Raw genomic sequence first — 16,050 nt, 5'->3', positions numbered from 1 at the left:
TGTGGAAAGTTGATATTTTCCAGATTTAGCAAACACAGTTGTTCTGTTTATTTGTTGTATCAAGCCAATTGAAATAATGCAAATTTTACACTTTATTATTGTAGTACTGATGCAGTAGTCTGCTATGAGCTTTTTTCTCTTACAGCACTGTGTAAAAGCCATGAGTCACCCCTCGTGCCTTTATATTTTGCCAGGAAAATGGGAAATAGGTCCAGCAATTTATTGAAATGTGGAAATGTACACGGTAATACAGCACATGAGGCAAAAATAAAATTTGTACAATTCTAACAAGCTTGACAGTTAATATTTGTTATGACCTTTATTCTTTAACACAGTCAAAACTGTCTGAAGCAGTTTTCTTTTAATTTCTTTAAGTAGTCTTGAGGAATAGTTCTCCAGGCTTCTGGAAGGACACTATCGTCAAAGACTGATAGTGTCACATTGTGTGTGGTTTCTTTTTTTTTCTTTAAATCCAGGTATGGTCTTACTGAATTGGCAGCGTGACAATATTAAGCTGCTGCCAATCAGTTATTTTCCAGATAGTGGCCATGACGGAGCCTCCAACATGTTTTTTTTTTAGATGCATGTAGCCACTCACTGTTGTATCCTCCTACATTCTTTTAAATATATTTTTGGGGGCTTTTTCTGGCATTATAGATAGTGCAGTGAAGAGTGAAAAAAAACATTTACCATTGCATTTTCCAAGTTACTAATCTGCTGGGATTTTCCCAGCACAACCATCTCTAGAGTTTACCGAGGTTAGTTTAAAAAAAAAAAAAAAAAAAAGAAAAAAGAAGAGTTCATATCAGGGCAGTTCTCCAAGTAAAAATGCTTTGCTGATTTCAGAGGTCAGAGGAATGCTTTGAACTGATAGAAAGGCAACAGTAACTCAAATAACCACTCTTTACAACCAAGTCATGCAGAAGAGCATCTGTGACCAAAAACCTCGAAGCAGATGGTCTATAGCAGCAGAAGACCACACCTACATTATTGATAAGTGTATAATTAATAGAATGAAACTCCATCAGGTTTTTATACAATCCACTGATTCACTGCACTGTTGAGCTGTACTCCCGAACTGTGAAATATTATTTGTTGCATTATTCTTTCTAGCTCATTTGAACCCTTCCAGTGAAAATGAACCGCAGAGCTTTTCACTGGAAGGGTGTGTTTTCTTGTTCTTTTTCTTTGGTTTTTTTCTTTGAGCCAAGAGGTCTTAAGCAACAGTTCTCGAGGCTTTCTAGGTTTCGCTTTTGGTTTCTAGTCCACTCCTTACACCTGACCATGTTCACGGGAATGTGGTTTTTTTCTTTTTGTGTTACAGACAACATAACTAAGGACCATTTTTAAATTGTATCTTTAGGCATTTTGTTATTAAACCTCAGTAGGGCATGGAGTGTGTTTTTACAAATTTAAGGAAATTGGACAAGTGCACGGTGAAAGCAGAAGAGGCCTAAAACGCTATCAACAGCAGATTACCAGCCACGTCATGAAAAACACATCCTTAAGATATGCTGCCAAGAAGCCACCCTTAAAGTATCCCCCCCCCCCCCTTTCCCAGATATCATACAGAACAGTAGACACAGCTAAAATTCTGGGTTCATTTTTCCTGATTTTGCATGTCAGGAACTTCATTCCTGACATGCAAAATCTTGACCATCACAGTCATGTGAAAAAAATTAAAAGGAACCACAACAGTCCATTTTACTTTTCTATTTTTATTAACCACACACCCATAGATGCAAATATACCAATACTGCCCCAATAAGTTACATTTAAATAAAAGACAGTATTCTGTTCATTTCTCCCATGTCACACAACAACAAACCTATAAGGTAACAAAGACGCGGTTTAAAATGTTTTGAAATACCTGATAAATGGCTTCTGCATACAGTGCAATAAGAATTTATTCAAGCTGTTAGTTTATGTCTGCATTAAGAGCTTTTTCTCAAAGTGAATTTTGACAGCAGCCGCACACTGACTGCACTGTTGCAAATTCTCAACAACAACAAAAATTAAACCTGGTTGGAAAGGGAAACTTTAGCTCGCGAGAAAAGAAAAATGTGCCTCACATAATTCAAACAAACTTTCCTAAAAAGCTTCCTCCACTTCAAGACTGAGAAATTTAAAGAAGACAGTTGAACTAAATCTGTGCAACAAAGACGCTTTTAACTACTATACTATCAACTAATCTGCGCAATGACCTTCATTATTGAATGAAGTGCTTTAAAAGCAAACAAAAGTGCCATAAAATAAATTAAACTGGTTTTCTAAATTCTCCATGAGCCTCTGGAGTGATTCTGCCTCATTCTTACAGGGAAACGGCATCGTGCTGGTTTTTGTGCCCAATTCATTCACCTTCTTTCAGCAGACCTGCTCATAATGCTCTCTTAAATCGTCAACGACCCGATCATTAAAATTTATACATCTTCAAGCAAAGTTTTTTTTTTTTTTAATCTACTGTAAATATTACAGGATTATCATCTCCTACTGCATCCAGAGGGAGGATTAACCAACACCGTATAGAAAAATAAAATCACTTCTGTACATTCAGCTTGTGACTAGAATGAGGTCAGCCATGGAAAAAAAAAAGTATTTCTACAGGTGTAACTGGAGGATTTGTCAACATTACTAGAACATGCAACACACACACACACACACAGTTTCTCAACTCACGCACACACTTCTTTTTTCTGGCTATTTCTGTGAAGGGTTGTGAAACGCACACTAAACACAGCACACATTACAAACATGAGCTGGAGTTTCAGAGTTTTAAAGAGCGGCAAGTTGGTTATTGCATCATTGGGAGTTCCCTACCACCTCGTTTACCCCCACCCCGCCCATCTAAAGTGTTATGTAAAGTGTAATGAAAATTATTGTTTGTTAGATACAACTTGGGAATTAAGGGCCAACATAGCCCGGAGACATACGCTTAAAATAAATCCTCATCTGATAGTTTGAGAGTTATTATACATGTTTAAATATCGTCCATTTTACCCTCTCTGTACATAAAGGGTGAAGAATAGCTGAGGTACTGAAGATGCCACAGTGGGTGACAAGCGGATGTGTTTCGGAAGAACTTGGAATGGAGTCACTCTCTTTCCACTGCTCAGCTGGATTGAGGATATCAGCAAGTCTAACACTTTAACAGGAGCAGACTGTAACAGTAACAGACCCCTGACTGAGTGTTGCTGGACTCCAGGACTCCACCTAGTGGTGCCTGGTGTTCAAAATAATCTCAAACTTTAGTAAATGCTCTTATTTGCTTCCTGGTGGAGAGTCAGGAGCATTCATACCACTCTGACAGCTGCAACCAGCCTAGCCGTGTCCACAGGTGACAGAAATCCACCACCAATGAACTGCTGATCTGTACGAAAGCTTCTACGCTTTGGTTTTTCTACAAACTAATTTACAACAAAATATTTCGCAGTGTTCAAACACGAGAGTGGCATCAAGCTTCTCATCTTACTCTCTCCAAGAAAGCAAATAAACGCACAACCCAAAAATAACAAACTTTTTTTTTTCCATTTGAAAGTGACATTGCTATAAGGTCTAGCTTCATGGCTTCTACAAGAAAAGGGTGGATGGAGCAAAGATTCTGGGAGTGTTGACTGGGATCTGTATCAGACAGCTGGAGGGAAAAGGGTCAGGGTGGAGTAAAGCTTTATATCAACCAGCAAACACTTGTGGCTGCAGTGGTGGTGGCAGGAGCTCATTCTCAACATTATCAGAGTCGATTGCTGATGAAGCTGCTGCAGCCCCACTCGCTGTGGGTGCAGGGGGGTTTTGCATGTCGGGTGGAAAACTCTCCAGAACGCTCTGCACTTTCTGCTCCACTTCATCGGTCCAGTCAATGAGGTCACTCTCCAGCTGGCGAGCCTTCTCGATGACGCGCTCCTGCCTTTCCCCGAGCCCCGTCAGCAGATCCAGCCTTTTGTGGACCTGACTGAGAGCGCTGTTGCTGGAGGAGGAGGCGGCTCCGGAAGTGAGTGGCCAGTTTGGGGACGCCTGGCCCGACATGTAAAGCTCAAACTCCTCAGAGCTCAGGTTCAGAGACTGGCCATCCAACTTCTCAATGAAGGCCACTGCGCAGCACTGGGAAGACAGGAAGTAAGAGTGATTTAAAAAAAAAAAAAAAAGAAAAAGAAATCTCAACCATGGATGTCATCCGTGGTTTAAATGTCACTAGTCGGTAACAGACTTACTAGTCCTTTAATCTGATTGTTAAAATTTTAATTGATGCCCAATGGTGTTAAATGATTGTGTCCTAAGTCATAAATCTATTAATGCAGGCCTTAGAATGCAGTATTAGAATGACATTTCGATACAAGCGGTGGAAATTAGCCTTTTTCGAAAGGTGGATGTGCTCTGCCTTAGTGATGGGGTGTGGAGATCAATCAATCACGAGGAGTTCAGAGTATACCGCTGCTCCTCCACATCATAAGGAGATGGCTAAGGCTGTCGTCTCCTGGACAAGGTGTTCTGACATGTCCTATCGGAGAAGGTCCCAGCGACCCAAAACACGCTGGAGAGATTACATCTATTGGCTCACCTGGGAAAGGCTCGATGTTTCCCAGATAAGCTGGAGGAGGTGGCGAGAGGGAACTTGGAGCTTGTTTTTTGTTAAATTTTAGCTTTTATTCAAGTGGCTGTTGTGAATTTTAGAACAGCATGCGTCATTCATAATGCACGACACAATCTTGATAATGCACGATGCGAGGTGAAGCACAGACGCACAAGCGGTATATTAATTTTTCCATTAAGCAGTTCTCAAATTTAACTTACTAGTTGGTTAGCCTGATTTTTTCCCCTCATTTAGTCGAGTAAGAAATTGGTTGCCAGGAATTGGCAACCAATTTCAGAGCTGCTACAGACAAACACCGATAAGCCACATAAATGCACTTGTTGTACTAATTTCCTCACTAGATTGGTGAAATAGTAGCCGTCCTCTCCAGTCATGAGTCTGCTGGGGTTGCAGAAACGGGTGATGTATTGGATGTTGGAGTGCAGTCGCGGTGGGTTTGCTTTCAGCACGATGTAGATCAGTGTGGGGAGGAAGTCGTCTGCAGACGCAGCCTCTTTCTTGCTGACTTTGATGGCATTGAAGATGTGCTTGCTGCAACGAGTAATGCATCCCAGCTTGTTCTTGGGAACGCGCTTCGAATCCATTTCAATCACGTCTGAAACAAGAGAAGACAAACAGAGCATTAATCTGAAAGTTTTGTCCTAGCAGCACTATAAGGAAGGTTTCTACCAGCGTACTACAAGCTCAGCATCCTGCAGGTCCTAAGCATCAGTAGCATCTTTGGACAAAAGCTACAAGCATTAGGTTAGATGATGTATCGTATCAGCCCTCTGTTCAAGTTTATTTTTAACACATGCAAAAGTAGTCTGAAAAAAAAATTACACAGAAGTAAAAATTAAAAGAAGAATAAATATTATTTTCTGACTTATGTCCACCACTCAACGTAGTTTAACACTCTGGAGTCTAGTGTATAACTGACCATTTCAGACTACTTTTGATTTCACCTTTATATTTCAAATGTATAAACTGTTTATCTTTCCTTGTTTGGTATCATTCTTTTCAGCACAACTTCACAGTTATTTTCTCTTTTCGATTTACTGTGTTAACACAACTGAACTAAAAATCACAAAAAACAAATCAATCAATAAATAAAAATAAAATACATTTTTAAAAAGTAGGAAATAGTTACATACATAAATAGTTACGATAATTACAAACTTGGGTGTCCACATCGCCCACCCTCCCAGCAGGGTGACGACAATACCCCATCAGCCTTTTATAGCTAAGGGATAAAAAGCATGGCATAAATTATTTATCTCTGTCCACACTTAAGAAACAAGCTGAAACTGAGACTCAGCAAAGCTTTGTCTTGCTTCTACATCATCTTAAATCAGTCGTGTGATCTGGACGCAACGGTGTGTCAGACTACTTCAGAGGGTTAACACACGAGTTCCTTTCTCTTCCCGCTCTAAGTGGAAAATAAAAGTACTGTCCTTCTTCTAATGTGTGCACAGCACTGCTCCTAACCCTCTATCCCCGACTGCATAATCAGCCAGGTGTCACAATGTTCCTGTGAGAGCGCGAGATGTCCTGTTTTGTTCTTAAACAAAACCGAGTATGAGACAAACCTGTGATGGCTTTGACTACGCTGTCAGAAACCTCAGGGATCTCCTCATCTACAGGAACACACAGCATCTCAATGGTGACCCAGTGCAGGGCTCTGTAATAAATCATTCAGTACTTCAGTCCCAGAGTAGTATGCAATATGCTGTGTTTTTACCTGCAGCAGTATTTCCTTGTTATTATCAAAAAATACATTTATTTAAAACAAAAAAAAAAAACGTCTTTTAAGTGTTGTGACGACTTTTGTCTGCGAACCTGATCCTCTTCTGAATTGCCAGGTCTTTCTTCTCATCATCAGTTGTTTCTGGACAGAAGGCTTCCTTGTAGAGACGAGTCATTATGTACTTTTCGACTTCATCCATAATACACTCTACTTCATCAGACGAACCTACAAAAAGAAGCCCAGAGAATAGAGATATTAAATCAAAATCATACCCAGTAATACTGTTAATATTTTTCATTTAAAGCAGATTTTTGTTGGGTGTAAGAGTGACGCAGCACCTTTGAACTGGGTCTGGAGGCGCTCTGAAAGGTTCTGGTAGAAGTCCTGCACGCACTCTGACAGCTCATCAGCTCCGATGTCCTGAATTAGGAATAAGAAATAATATAAATTCAGCCTTGATATAACTGGAGTGTAAAACTTTGATAGTCTTGAAGATATTACCTGCAGAAAACACAAGGGCATATTAAATGGATACATTCATAATACATCTGATCAACATTTACTAGCAGTTCTGCTTGAACTTCAAACTACTTGCCACGGGAGCGTGACTGTTTTATCTGCTGCTCCCATCATCGCTGCTGCCATTTCACTTCAGTTTGAATCAACTCTCAAGATTCTCACAAAAGACCTTCAATTTTTTTTCCAACCTGTATTTCATTTAGATTCACTTTTTTGTATTTTCTATTTAATTGAGCTCATTCTTCATACCAATCTGAGCTTCTTTGATTTAGAACATTGTATTTGTTTTTCATGTTTTACCTGCTGTAACGCAGGGATTTCCCAACTTTTGGGTTTAAAAAAAAGTAAATCTTTCCTTACAACACCAAAATACTGCCTTTATCATTTGATTTGAAGCCAATTTGAAGTGGTTAACTATAACTGCTACACCAGTGTTGTGTGAATTTGAGTATGAACATGAAATGAAAACTGAATTTTCACAAACAGTTTTGAGTTATTTGAGTCTTGTATATCTAATCAAAACCCACCCGCTTGTAGACCATGGTCTCAGTGAAGGCCCGACACTGTTTGAAGATCTCCCTGCCAGACTTCAGAGGCTTAAGAAAATCAATAAACTCTCGTGTCGCGATATCACTGTCCACAGATGACTTTCGGCTTGTGGATGAGCTGGGGCTCGGGCTGGACTGCGGGTCAAAAGGTGCAGCATCTGCAGAATGATAATTTATTGTCACTTTAATCAGTTACAGATACTTCAAGCATGTATTCTTAATAGCTCAAAACCACATACAGCAGCTAGTGCTGTACCAGAAAAAGAACACATTTATCCAACCAGATTGTATTTAGGTTAAACTAAACAGGTCTCTTCAACAAGGCAAAGATCACCACACACAAATCTGTGCGTGTAGTGATTTTCCAGCTAAACGGGTAAATTGTAAAGCATTAAGGCAAAGAAATACTTTTACTGAAACAAACTCATTTTCATTATATCCTCATTTTCTCAACAGCATTGTAAACTTTTAACACTATAAAGACACAAAATATAGATTAAAACTATAATAGCACTTCATAATGCAGCTCAGTAACAACATGGTAATACTGTGGTATCAATTTATTACAGAAACTAGAAAGTGCTTCCAGATTTAAAAAAACAAAACATGCATCTTGATGTTTGGTTTTATAAGCTTCTACTTTCATTATTAGAGAAAATGCACATCCACTAATTAAAGGATTAAACATAATTTTTACATTATTACCTTCAAGAACTTTAAAGTAATCTTGAAGGTGGCTTATAACAGCATAATATGAAAACATCTGCCAAATTTACCTCATTATTATCAGCCTACTTCAATAATTAAATTAACTATATTAACATTTTAATCCAAACACTGCACATGTTTTTCAGATATTTTAATCAGATTTCGTGGCAACTCTTGAAAGAGGAGAAGCTGAAATAGTTGTTATTGTATTTACAACCAAAGTTTTACTTTATGATTTTGCCTCAATATAATGCTTGGCAGTATATTTTCATGCATATATAACATATTATTGACTGTTAAAGAGTGCTGAAGCGCGTATTGAGAGGGAAACTCTATTAACTGAATAGCTTTATACTTGCTGAGGGAATATTCTTCTCACTGAAGTTTCTAAACATTTTCCACTAAATTTAACATAAAGAAAACCATTAATACTTTAACATTAACTCTCTTCAACAGGGCAGACATAACGCACAAACCGCTGTGACAAATAATGACACATTTACAAAATTACACTGTCAAACCACATGCTGGGTAATGCTAGCATGCCACGTAGCACAACAGCTGGGAGGAGCAGCATTACTACGTGAAAGAACAGTAAAGACAAATGTGGAATGAAGAAACGAGACCAGAGTCGCAGCAAAATAACTTGTGACCGATGGAGGAGCTTTGTCTGCTGTTTGGAAATTTCTTCTTTTTCTCCTGTTTTTTTTTCTTTTCTTTTTTTCTTAATTCCTCAGCTTTAAAAATGACTCCTTTTACTTAATTTCTGATCATGCTGCTCTCTGTGAGTGGGGCAGCTAATTAATGCTAACCAACCAGATGTTTAAGAATACAGTAACAACAAAAACATGGATTGCATAAAATCAAAGGACTCCTGTTAAGGATTGATTCTTAGTCTCTGTGCTAAATATTTTATTTTTGTAGCAGATATTAAATGTAGAATATTTATCCTTTTTTGGATTTATTTTATCTTATCGGGATGTTATTACTGAGCTGCAACATAAAGCCCTACCAGAGTTTCTAGCAGCTGCCTGTTTGCTACAGTACGTACCTTTTTTTGGTGGTGTTTTTGTGGACGGAATAAAAAACTTTGTGACCGTGTTGACTTTGCTGGACTTTTCTTTAGTCTTTCTCTCCTCAAACTTGCTAAAAGGTGTAATGGAAGGCTGTGATTGGGTCTTCTGTTGTCGACTTGCATAGGCTTCCTCTTCCTCTCTCTGCAACCTGCGAGGAAAAAAATTAAAAAGAATAGTAGAACTGTAATACTGCGCAGCTGGACAGCCTACTGTAAGAGGAAGCTGAGTACATCTAGCGGTAAGAGAACAGAACAGCTTCTAACAAATTTGTTTGTCTGAGTAGTCTCACATAGGAGACAAGAAGGTAAACAAACCTTTCAGCGAGTGCCCAGTCCTCCTGAATCTGTTTTTGCTTTTCTCGCTGATTTTCTTCTCGCCAGCACTTTGAGCACAGGCCTTGCCAAGCAGTGTTGCCATAAAAACCACATCCTTTTTTGCATAGCAGCTCTGATTGGTCCAGATGGATCCCACGCCGCTGGCTCATCATTCTTTAAAAGGAAGGACTACTGAGTGGAGACAGAAGTGATAAAACTTTAAAAAGTTGAACAGCCACTGTGCTTTGCTGAATCTAAATATACTACAAATACATTCTTTTATACACAAAGGCTGAGAACGTCATTCAGTCGTTGCAGCTGGACTTAAACTCCTTTATATTTATTTTTACTACTGTGAAACTTACTGTAGTATACGTTTTACTTATAATTATTAGTGAAGACGAGCTTTAATTTGAGTCAACTGCACAAACACATAACACTCCAAGAGGCCTGCAAAGCTTTAAGGCTACTCTATTTCAAAGCAGCTCTGTATATGCTAATGTTCTTCCCTTCATTTCATAATCGTTGTGTTTTGTTGATAATACATTACTCCTATTAGTAATGCTGAGAGGCGAATTTCTGCTTAACAAGCCGCGACAGCTTCATTATACGCCTTAAATGTGTACTAAGGATTCAAACCGACTTTTATTTTGGTCAGAAACTAATAATTCTTCTGACATTAAAGTTTGCCGACTGCTGGGTTGTACTAAAGGAATGCCCCCAGCTATGAGCTAAGCTGTGATTAGCACGCTAATAGTCGGTGTAGGACTCTGAAGCTTACCCTTTCCAAACACCGCTGTCTCTTAGCGACAAATGTTTCCTGGAGTTTCTAACAGACCCTTTTAGCCTATGTTACGGTCCAGAATGACAATTCAATAAGCTAATCTATAGCCAGCAATGTAACCAGTGATAACACAAGCTAATTACTGAGCTATCATAGATCGCTAAGACTGCAAGCCAGGTCAACGTTACGTTACTACGTACATTTCGTGTCAACGTACGCAAAGCTTTCTTGTAACGCTATCTTCAGTTGCTCTCCAGTCTCCTCTTGGTGAATATTTACATTAGCCTAACAGCTAGCTTCGCCCCAAACCCATTTTCTAGCTGTTATTTCTTCTTCTCCGCTTTTTAAAAAAACATAGTATACAAATAACTTTAAACAGCTTAGCGCCACCTAGAGTAAACATTCAAGAAGTTTACCTCCGTATGAAGGAAAATAAAATAAAAAATAAATAAAAAAATAAAATAAAAAAATAAAATAAAATAAAATAGTAAAGCATTTGAAATAATTTAAAATAACAGCAGCAATACTATAGGCCTACCTAAAAAGCACACAAAGGTATTTGCATTAGTATATGTCTGTTGTGTGTTATTTATTCAATATTCTTGACTTGTGAAAACAATATTGATTCATAATTTCTTAATCTTCATGCCAGAGGGAGAGCAGACAGTCGTGTGAATAGGTTTAGTCCTTTATGACTGCAGTGATTAGTACTAATACTACAGAGTAAGAAGGTCCTGGGTTCAAATCCAATTTGCATGTTCTTCCTGTGACTTTGAGGGTTCTCTCTGAGTGCTAGTCTTTTCAGAAATATTTATCAGTTGAGGCTGTTTTTATAATTCTGTGAACTACCACAATGGGTTTAAAATAAAGGATGCTAGCTTTCTAAATTTTAAGTACAACAGGTCAGTAACAGTTCCTTTGGTTTGTGCATGTCAATTACCTTTCCTTGTTTAGAGTGCCTTCAAGTAGCTTGCATGTGCTCGGGCTTGTTGTTTGAAAGCTGTATAATTTGTTGGTCTGTTTAAGAATGAGTCAGCAAAGCAATACTCCTACTTCAGCCTCAGAGTGGCTTCATTGGTATTGAGTTATTTCAGGAAAAGAAAAATCACTGAGTGAATAAAATGGTTAACAGCCTCCAGCAAGCATGAAAAAGGGCTTTCACCTCATTTCTATTCTCGCAAAGAGAAAAAATTGTCTGTGGCGATGTTGTGATTTGTGTTTCTGAATCTACTGGACAACTGCAGAACAAGATTTTCCCCCAGATTCTTCTGAACTTCTTCCCCTTGCTGTCTCCCCATATAATTATATTCCATAGGGGATGCATGCATCATAAACTCAGAAGATCTTTAGGCCATACTTGTTTGGCATGCATTGTAGAAACTTGCACCTCCCTGTGAACGGCACAAGCTGTTCATCTAAAATGACACAATCACTGGTAATCAATCGCCCTCTGAATGTTGAGTGCTGTTTGTTATTTCTTACAGTGTAAAATAATCTTCTTAAAGGATGACATATAATATATAATCCTTACAGTCACAGTTGATAAGAATCAGTTTCCCATGAAACTTAATAGGAAATAAATTCCTTAAGACTTCAGGCCTTAAGACCAAAAATATTTGTAAAGAATTTGTAAATATCTGTAAAGAATCACAGAATTTAAATCAGGCAGAGATCTGAACTCTGGGACACCAAAGCACCGTGTTTCTTTTCTTTTACTGCTGTATATTTGCTGTTTTCTGACCCAATTTCAGCCAGGATTTAGATGTCAGACAGGTGGTCTCACATTGGACGCTATACTTCTATGGTATGTACAGCAGTTTGCATCAGTCTAGTGACTAGAAGGTGTCCAGGTCATGTGGCTGTAAAACAAGAACAAATATCAGCTGTGCTCTGCGTGGAGACATTTCTTTTTAAAATGACTGTATTTCATTCACTGAAAGTGTTTTGTATTTCATCTGAAGCCTCTACAGAAACAATTTGAATGAAAGACAAACACTTTTCTCAAAATGTAGACATGTTCCACTAGATGGCGCCAAAGTGACTCAAATTACTTGACGTTGGGACATACGGAGCCAATTGCTTCTTTATTATAATCCCCTTACAGTTAATTTAATCATTTCCATCCTTTTAAAAAATGTTTTTACGTCCCCCCCCCCCCCCCCCCCTTCCCCCGAAAAAAGCTCTTAAACGTTGACAGTCTGACAGTCTGTTAAAAAAACTGTTTATTTCTCGGGGTTTTATTCTTGAAGACTTTGACAAGTGCTACTATCAAAACAAGTGATGCAACAAACCGCACGTCTCTCTGTCAAAGCATCAGGGGGGAGCAAAGGTCCTTTTATGGAGCTCGAGGTGACCAGTGGAAAAAAAGATGTCAGAATTTTGAAAACATTAGCAGCCGTTTCTCGCCTGGTTTCGCTTTCAGTAGCTTTCAGTAGCTTTGTGGTTGAAATGTGCTGTTGTGGGAAAGGTGGCGAGTCCCTACTAGTGTGGGGACTCCCGTGGGTGTTGTAACCAGGCAACAGAGACGATGCCTGCCAGCTGTAAACAGAAAGGTTCGGTGCTTATGCAGCATCTGCCTGGAATTACCCCCTGATGCATATTCAGGAGAGGCAAAGTGACAAAACAAGGTCTGAAAGTGAGGCACAAAGTGCCATATTCGGTATTTTTTCCTTTTTTGGTAGGCTGTCACACAGGAGCATCCGTCACATTCAGCTTCACTCACTTTAAGCTAAACCAGACATTGAAGTTATGGATGTTTGACCATAAAACTCCGCATCACCAGCTGGATCTGGATCAAACTCACGGCCGGTCCTTGATTAATTAAATTGGTGTGACCAGTATTTCCTTCACATACGTGGGGCAGCATGGTGCATCATCCGTGATTAAACCTGTGATGTCTAAGCCTTAAGTCCTCACCATAACTGCATGATATATTATGTTCTCCCAAGTCCTGGTAATCACTGGACAAAATAGTGATCAGAATAATTCTTACTGTGAGGCATCAAAACTACATTTTCCCCCAGAAAGTGTTTTATTCTCACGTCTAAAACAATGAATACGAGTTGGGGTCATCAACTTTGACCGGATTTGCTATCTGTAGTGCAGTGAACTGAGTATTCAGCACTGTATTTGTATTTTATTCCAAATGCAGATGCTTTTTGTGAAAGGGAAATCTGACGGTTGTTTTTAAGGAAGTAATTTAGCTCTGTTTTTGTTGACTAAGTGCTTTCATTTCCTAAGATTTTCTGGTTTGGTGACCTTAACCTTAGAGGGTGGAACAACCCAGATAAAATTAGCCAGATGTGCTATAAACTGCTCCATGGTATTTTACTCCAAATTTAACCATGAAAAAACAGTGTTGTATTTAATAAGAGTTGAAGCTGCTGATTGATGTCATAGTTTGGTAATTTTCTCATGGATGTCTTTACAGTCTGACTTGTTTCTACAGCCGAGGAGTCGACCCCTGCTGCCCATAAGGTTTCCACACAGGAAGTGATGTGCCTAAATACAGAAAGTCAGTCATATTCAGCGATTTCAAATCATTATTGGCAAAATAACTCTTTAAACTTCAAAACGAGCGACTGAAGCTGATTGACATGGTGCTAAAAACATTACAGCAGGGGTGTCTAACTTAAGGCTCCCACTTTCGGGGTACCTGTGCTGCCTGGGGGTGGTGCCGGGATGTGACTTGTGTTGGACCTCTGACAGAGACTTTCTTGCATGTTTCTCACACAACAAGCAGGTGTTCACAGCTTCTTTGTCTTCGCTATTGGCATTCTTTTAGTGACTTTCAGCATCTGTATAAAATCAGGCTCTTCTCAGAGTCACAGTCTGTCATTTTTGTCACTCAGCATATTTTAAATGCTCTAGATGCTTCTGTGAGGGGGAGGGTTTCGTCTTGTCAGCAGAGATTTCTTAAATTCTGAGTGGGTGGCACCTGTGTATTTGTCTGATCTCACTCATGTTCACACTCCTATCTACTGATCAGACCAGATCCTCTATATTCCAAAAGCTAGGCTTATAGAGATATAATAGAAGTGACTGAGCTTTTTGTCTCCGATTGTCTCACCGTTTCATGTTAGAACTGTTTTTTAACTCTTTGCACAAGACTCATTTCTAATCTCTGGCCTTTAAGTTGAGCTAAACCTTGACATCAGGTAATTGGTTTTGTTTTTTGTCATTTTATTATTGGCTGCCTGGGAAACATTATGGCCAAGCTGTGTCGTTTGAAATGTGCTACACAAGTAAACTTGACCTTGATCTAAAAACGAGTTCCCCCCCCAGACTTCTGTCATCAAACACTTGCTCACAGGTCTGATTGTTGAGTTTTCTCTCTAATATTGTGAAAAGCACACTGAGAAACTCATTCCTGTGATTTGGCCTTATATAAATGAAACTGAACGGATTTTTCACTTACAGGAACGCATTGCATCAGTTTCTCGTAATCAGTTGTGTACATCTAATTGCTGTGGCGTAACTACAGGAGGGAAAAAAAAGTCAATTAAATGGAAAGTCAGCATGAGTTCATCTGAGAGATACCACTGAAAGTTTAAACTTGAAGCTCTTCAGCCTCCTCTTTTTCGTCTTTCCACAACACATGACTCACTCTCTCAGCTCAGCACTCACCAGATACTCCACAGACATACTGAGATATCTGCATGTCCCAGAAATGTAAAGTTCAGACCATTTCTGTTTGAAGCCAGAGACAGAAACTGGTGGTTTATTAGGCCGAGGAAAAAAGGGAAGATTAAGATCAGCACTTTTTTTTTTTCTTGAGAGTTACTGGTGGCTTAAAAAGGGGCCATTCACTAGAAGAACCGCCGATGATAAGGACATGTTTGGTTTTTTAGGAGTAAGCGATAAGGTGCCAGGCGTTAAGTGGTTTCTTCTTCTCAGATTCGAGATTATAATTCTCGGCTGTGTGAATTCAGACATTAAAACAAACAATTATGTGATTATTAGAAAAAAATCACCCAAAGATGAACTGATTAAAATTGAATTCATCCTCCAAAGGAAGCTGCCTGATCAATCCTGGGTTTAAGCAAAAAAGCTTTTCCTTCATACAAGATGAAAATCTTAAAAAGCCCTTACTGTCTAAGGCAAACAGATCCAGTGGACAAGTCTAGACAGGTCTTAGCAGCTGGTTATACAGCACCCTTTCACAGGAAATAAAGTGCATCTCTCTCTGTTTACATAGGATCAAAGGTCTTAGAGATGAGCTCAGTGTGGAGTTTCCCAGAGGCTGTAACTGGAGTATGCTCCAGGGTGATGGATGGGGCCAACAAACGTTAACTTCTGCTTTACTTAACCTGAAGAAAACGGATGCACACAGTCAAATACGGATATTAAAGCACAGCTACAACGATCTCTTTACCACTCAGCAAACACAAGTGTATAAAAATGTCTTAATAACTTGTGTCATGATCATTTAAAAAGGGCAGACACTGAAAGCAACAATGGGAACCACTTTATAAAGGGATGAAAACTAAATATTCATATTAAATGCTACTGCTGAAAAAGCCTTCTAGGCTTGATTTAAGAAAATATTAGTACTTTTTAAAAAAAGGACACCCGCTGTCAGTTCTATTGGAACATTAATAAAAATCGCTGGTGCTTAATAAGTCTTAAAATTAGGCAAATACAACCTCCAATGAATGAGTTACACTGCACCCTTACTTATTTGATAAAATGCAGGGGCAGAGTGAGAAGAACTGAGTACACCCCAGGATTTAAAGCCTGGAAATCCGCTTTTAGTAGCAATAACTTTAAATAAATAAATCATTTTGGACC

General features: G+C 38.9%; 1 protein-coding gene across 6 annotated transcripts; it reads right to left on the bottom strand.

The window, feature by feature from the left end:
- Positions 1-1,698: 1,698 nt before the first annotated feature.
- rabgef1l (RAB guanine nucleotide exchange factor (GEF) 1, like) lies at positions 1,699-10,600 on the bottom strand. Of its 6 annotated transcripts, none has more exons than XM_004543582.3 (9): positions 10,461-10,600; positions 9,477-9,668; positions 9,138-9,310; positions 7,358-7,536; positions 6,650-6,731; positions 6,404-6,536; positions 6,154-6,245; positions 4,924-5,180; positions 1,699-4,095 (listed from the first exon to the last, which is right to left on the bottom strand). In XM_004543582.3, the coding sequence occupies exons 2-9, from the start codon at positions 9,647-9,649 to the stop codon at positions 3,670-3,672; spliced, it is 1,515 nt and encodes a 504-aa protein (XP_004543639.2). In that variant the 5' UTR covers positions 9,650-9,668; positions 10,461-10,600; the 3' UTR covers positions 1,699-3,669. The 6 variants fall into 6 exon arrangements, with proteins under 6 accessions (XP_004543639.2, XP_004543642.2, XP_004543644.2 ...); XM_004543585.3 differs by having other exon boundaries at positions 9,477-9,665; XM_004543587.3 differs by having other exon boundaries at positions 9,477-9,665; positions 10,478-10,600.
- Between the last annotated feature and the right edge of the window lie 5,450 nt (positions 10,601-16,050).

Source organism: Maylandia zebra, linkage group LG14 (genome assembly GCF_041146795.1).
Source record: "Maylandia zebra isolate NMK-2024a linkage group LG14, Mzebra_GT3a, whole genome shotgun sequence".
Classification (NCBI taxonomy): domain Eukaryota; kingdom Metazoa; phylum Chordata; class Actinopteri; order Cichliformes; family Cichlidae; genus Maylandia; species Maylandia zebra.
The sequence above is the reverse complement of the archived record's forward strand: the minus strand, read 5'-3'. Positions and strand labels throughout refer to the sequence as shown.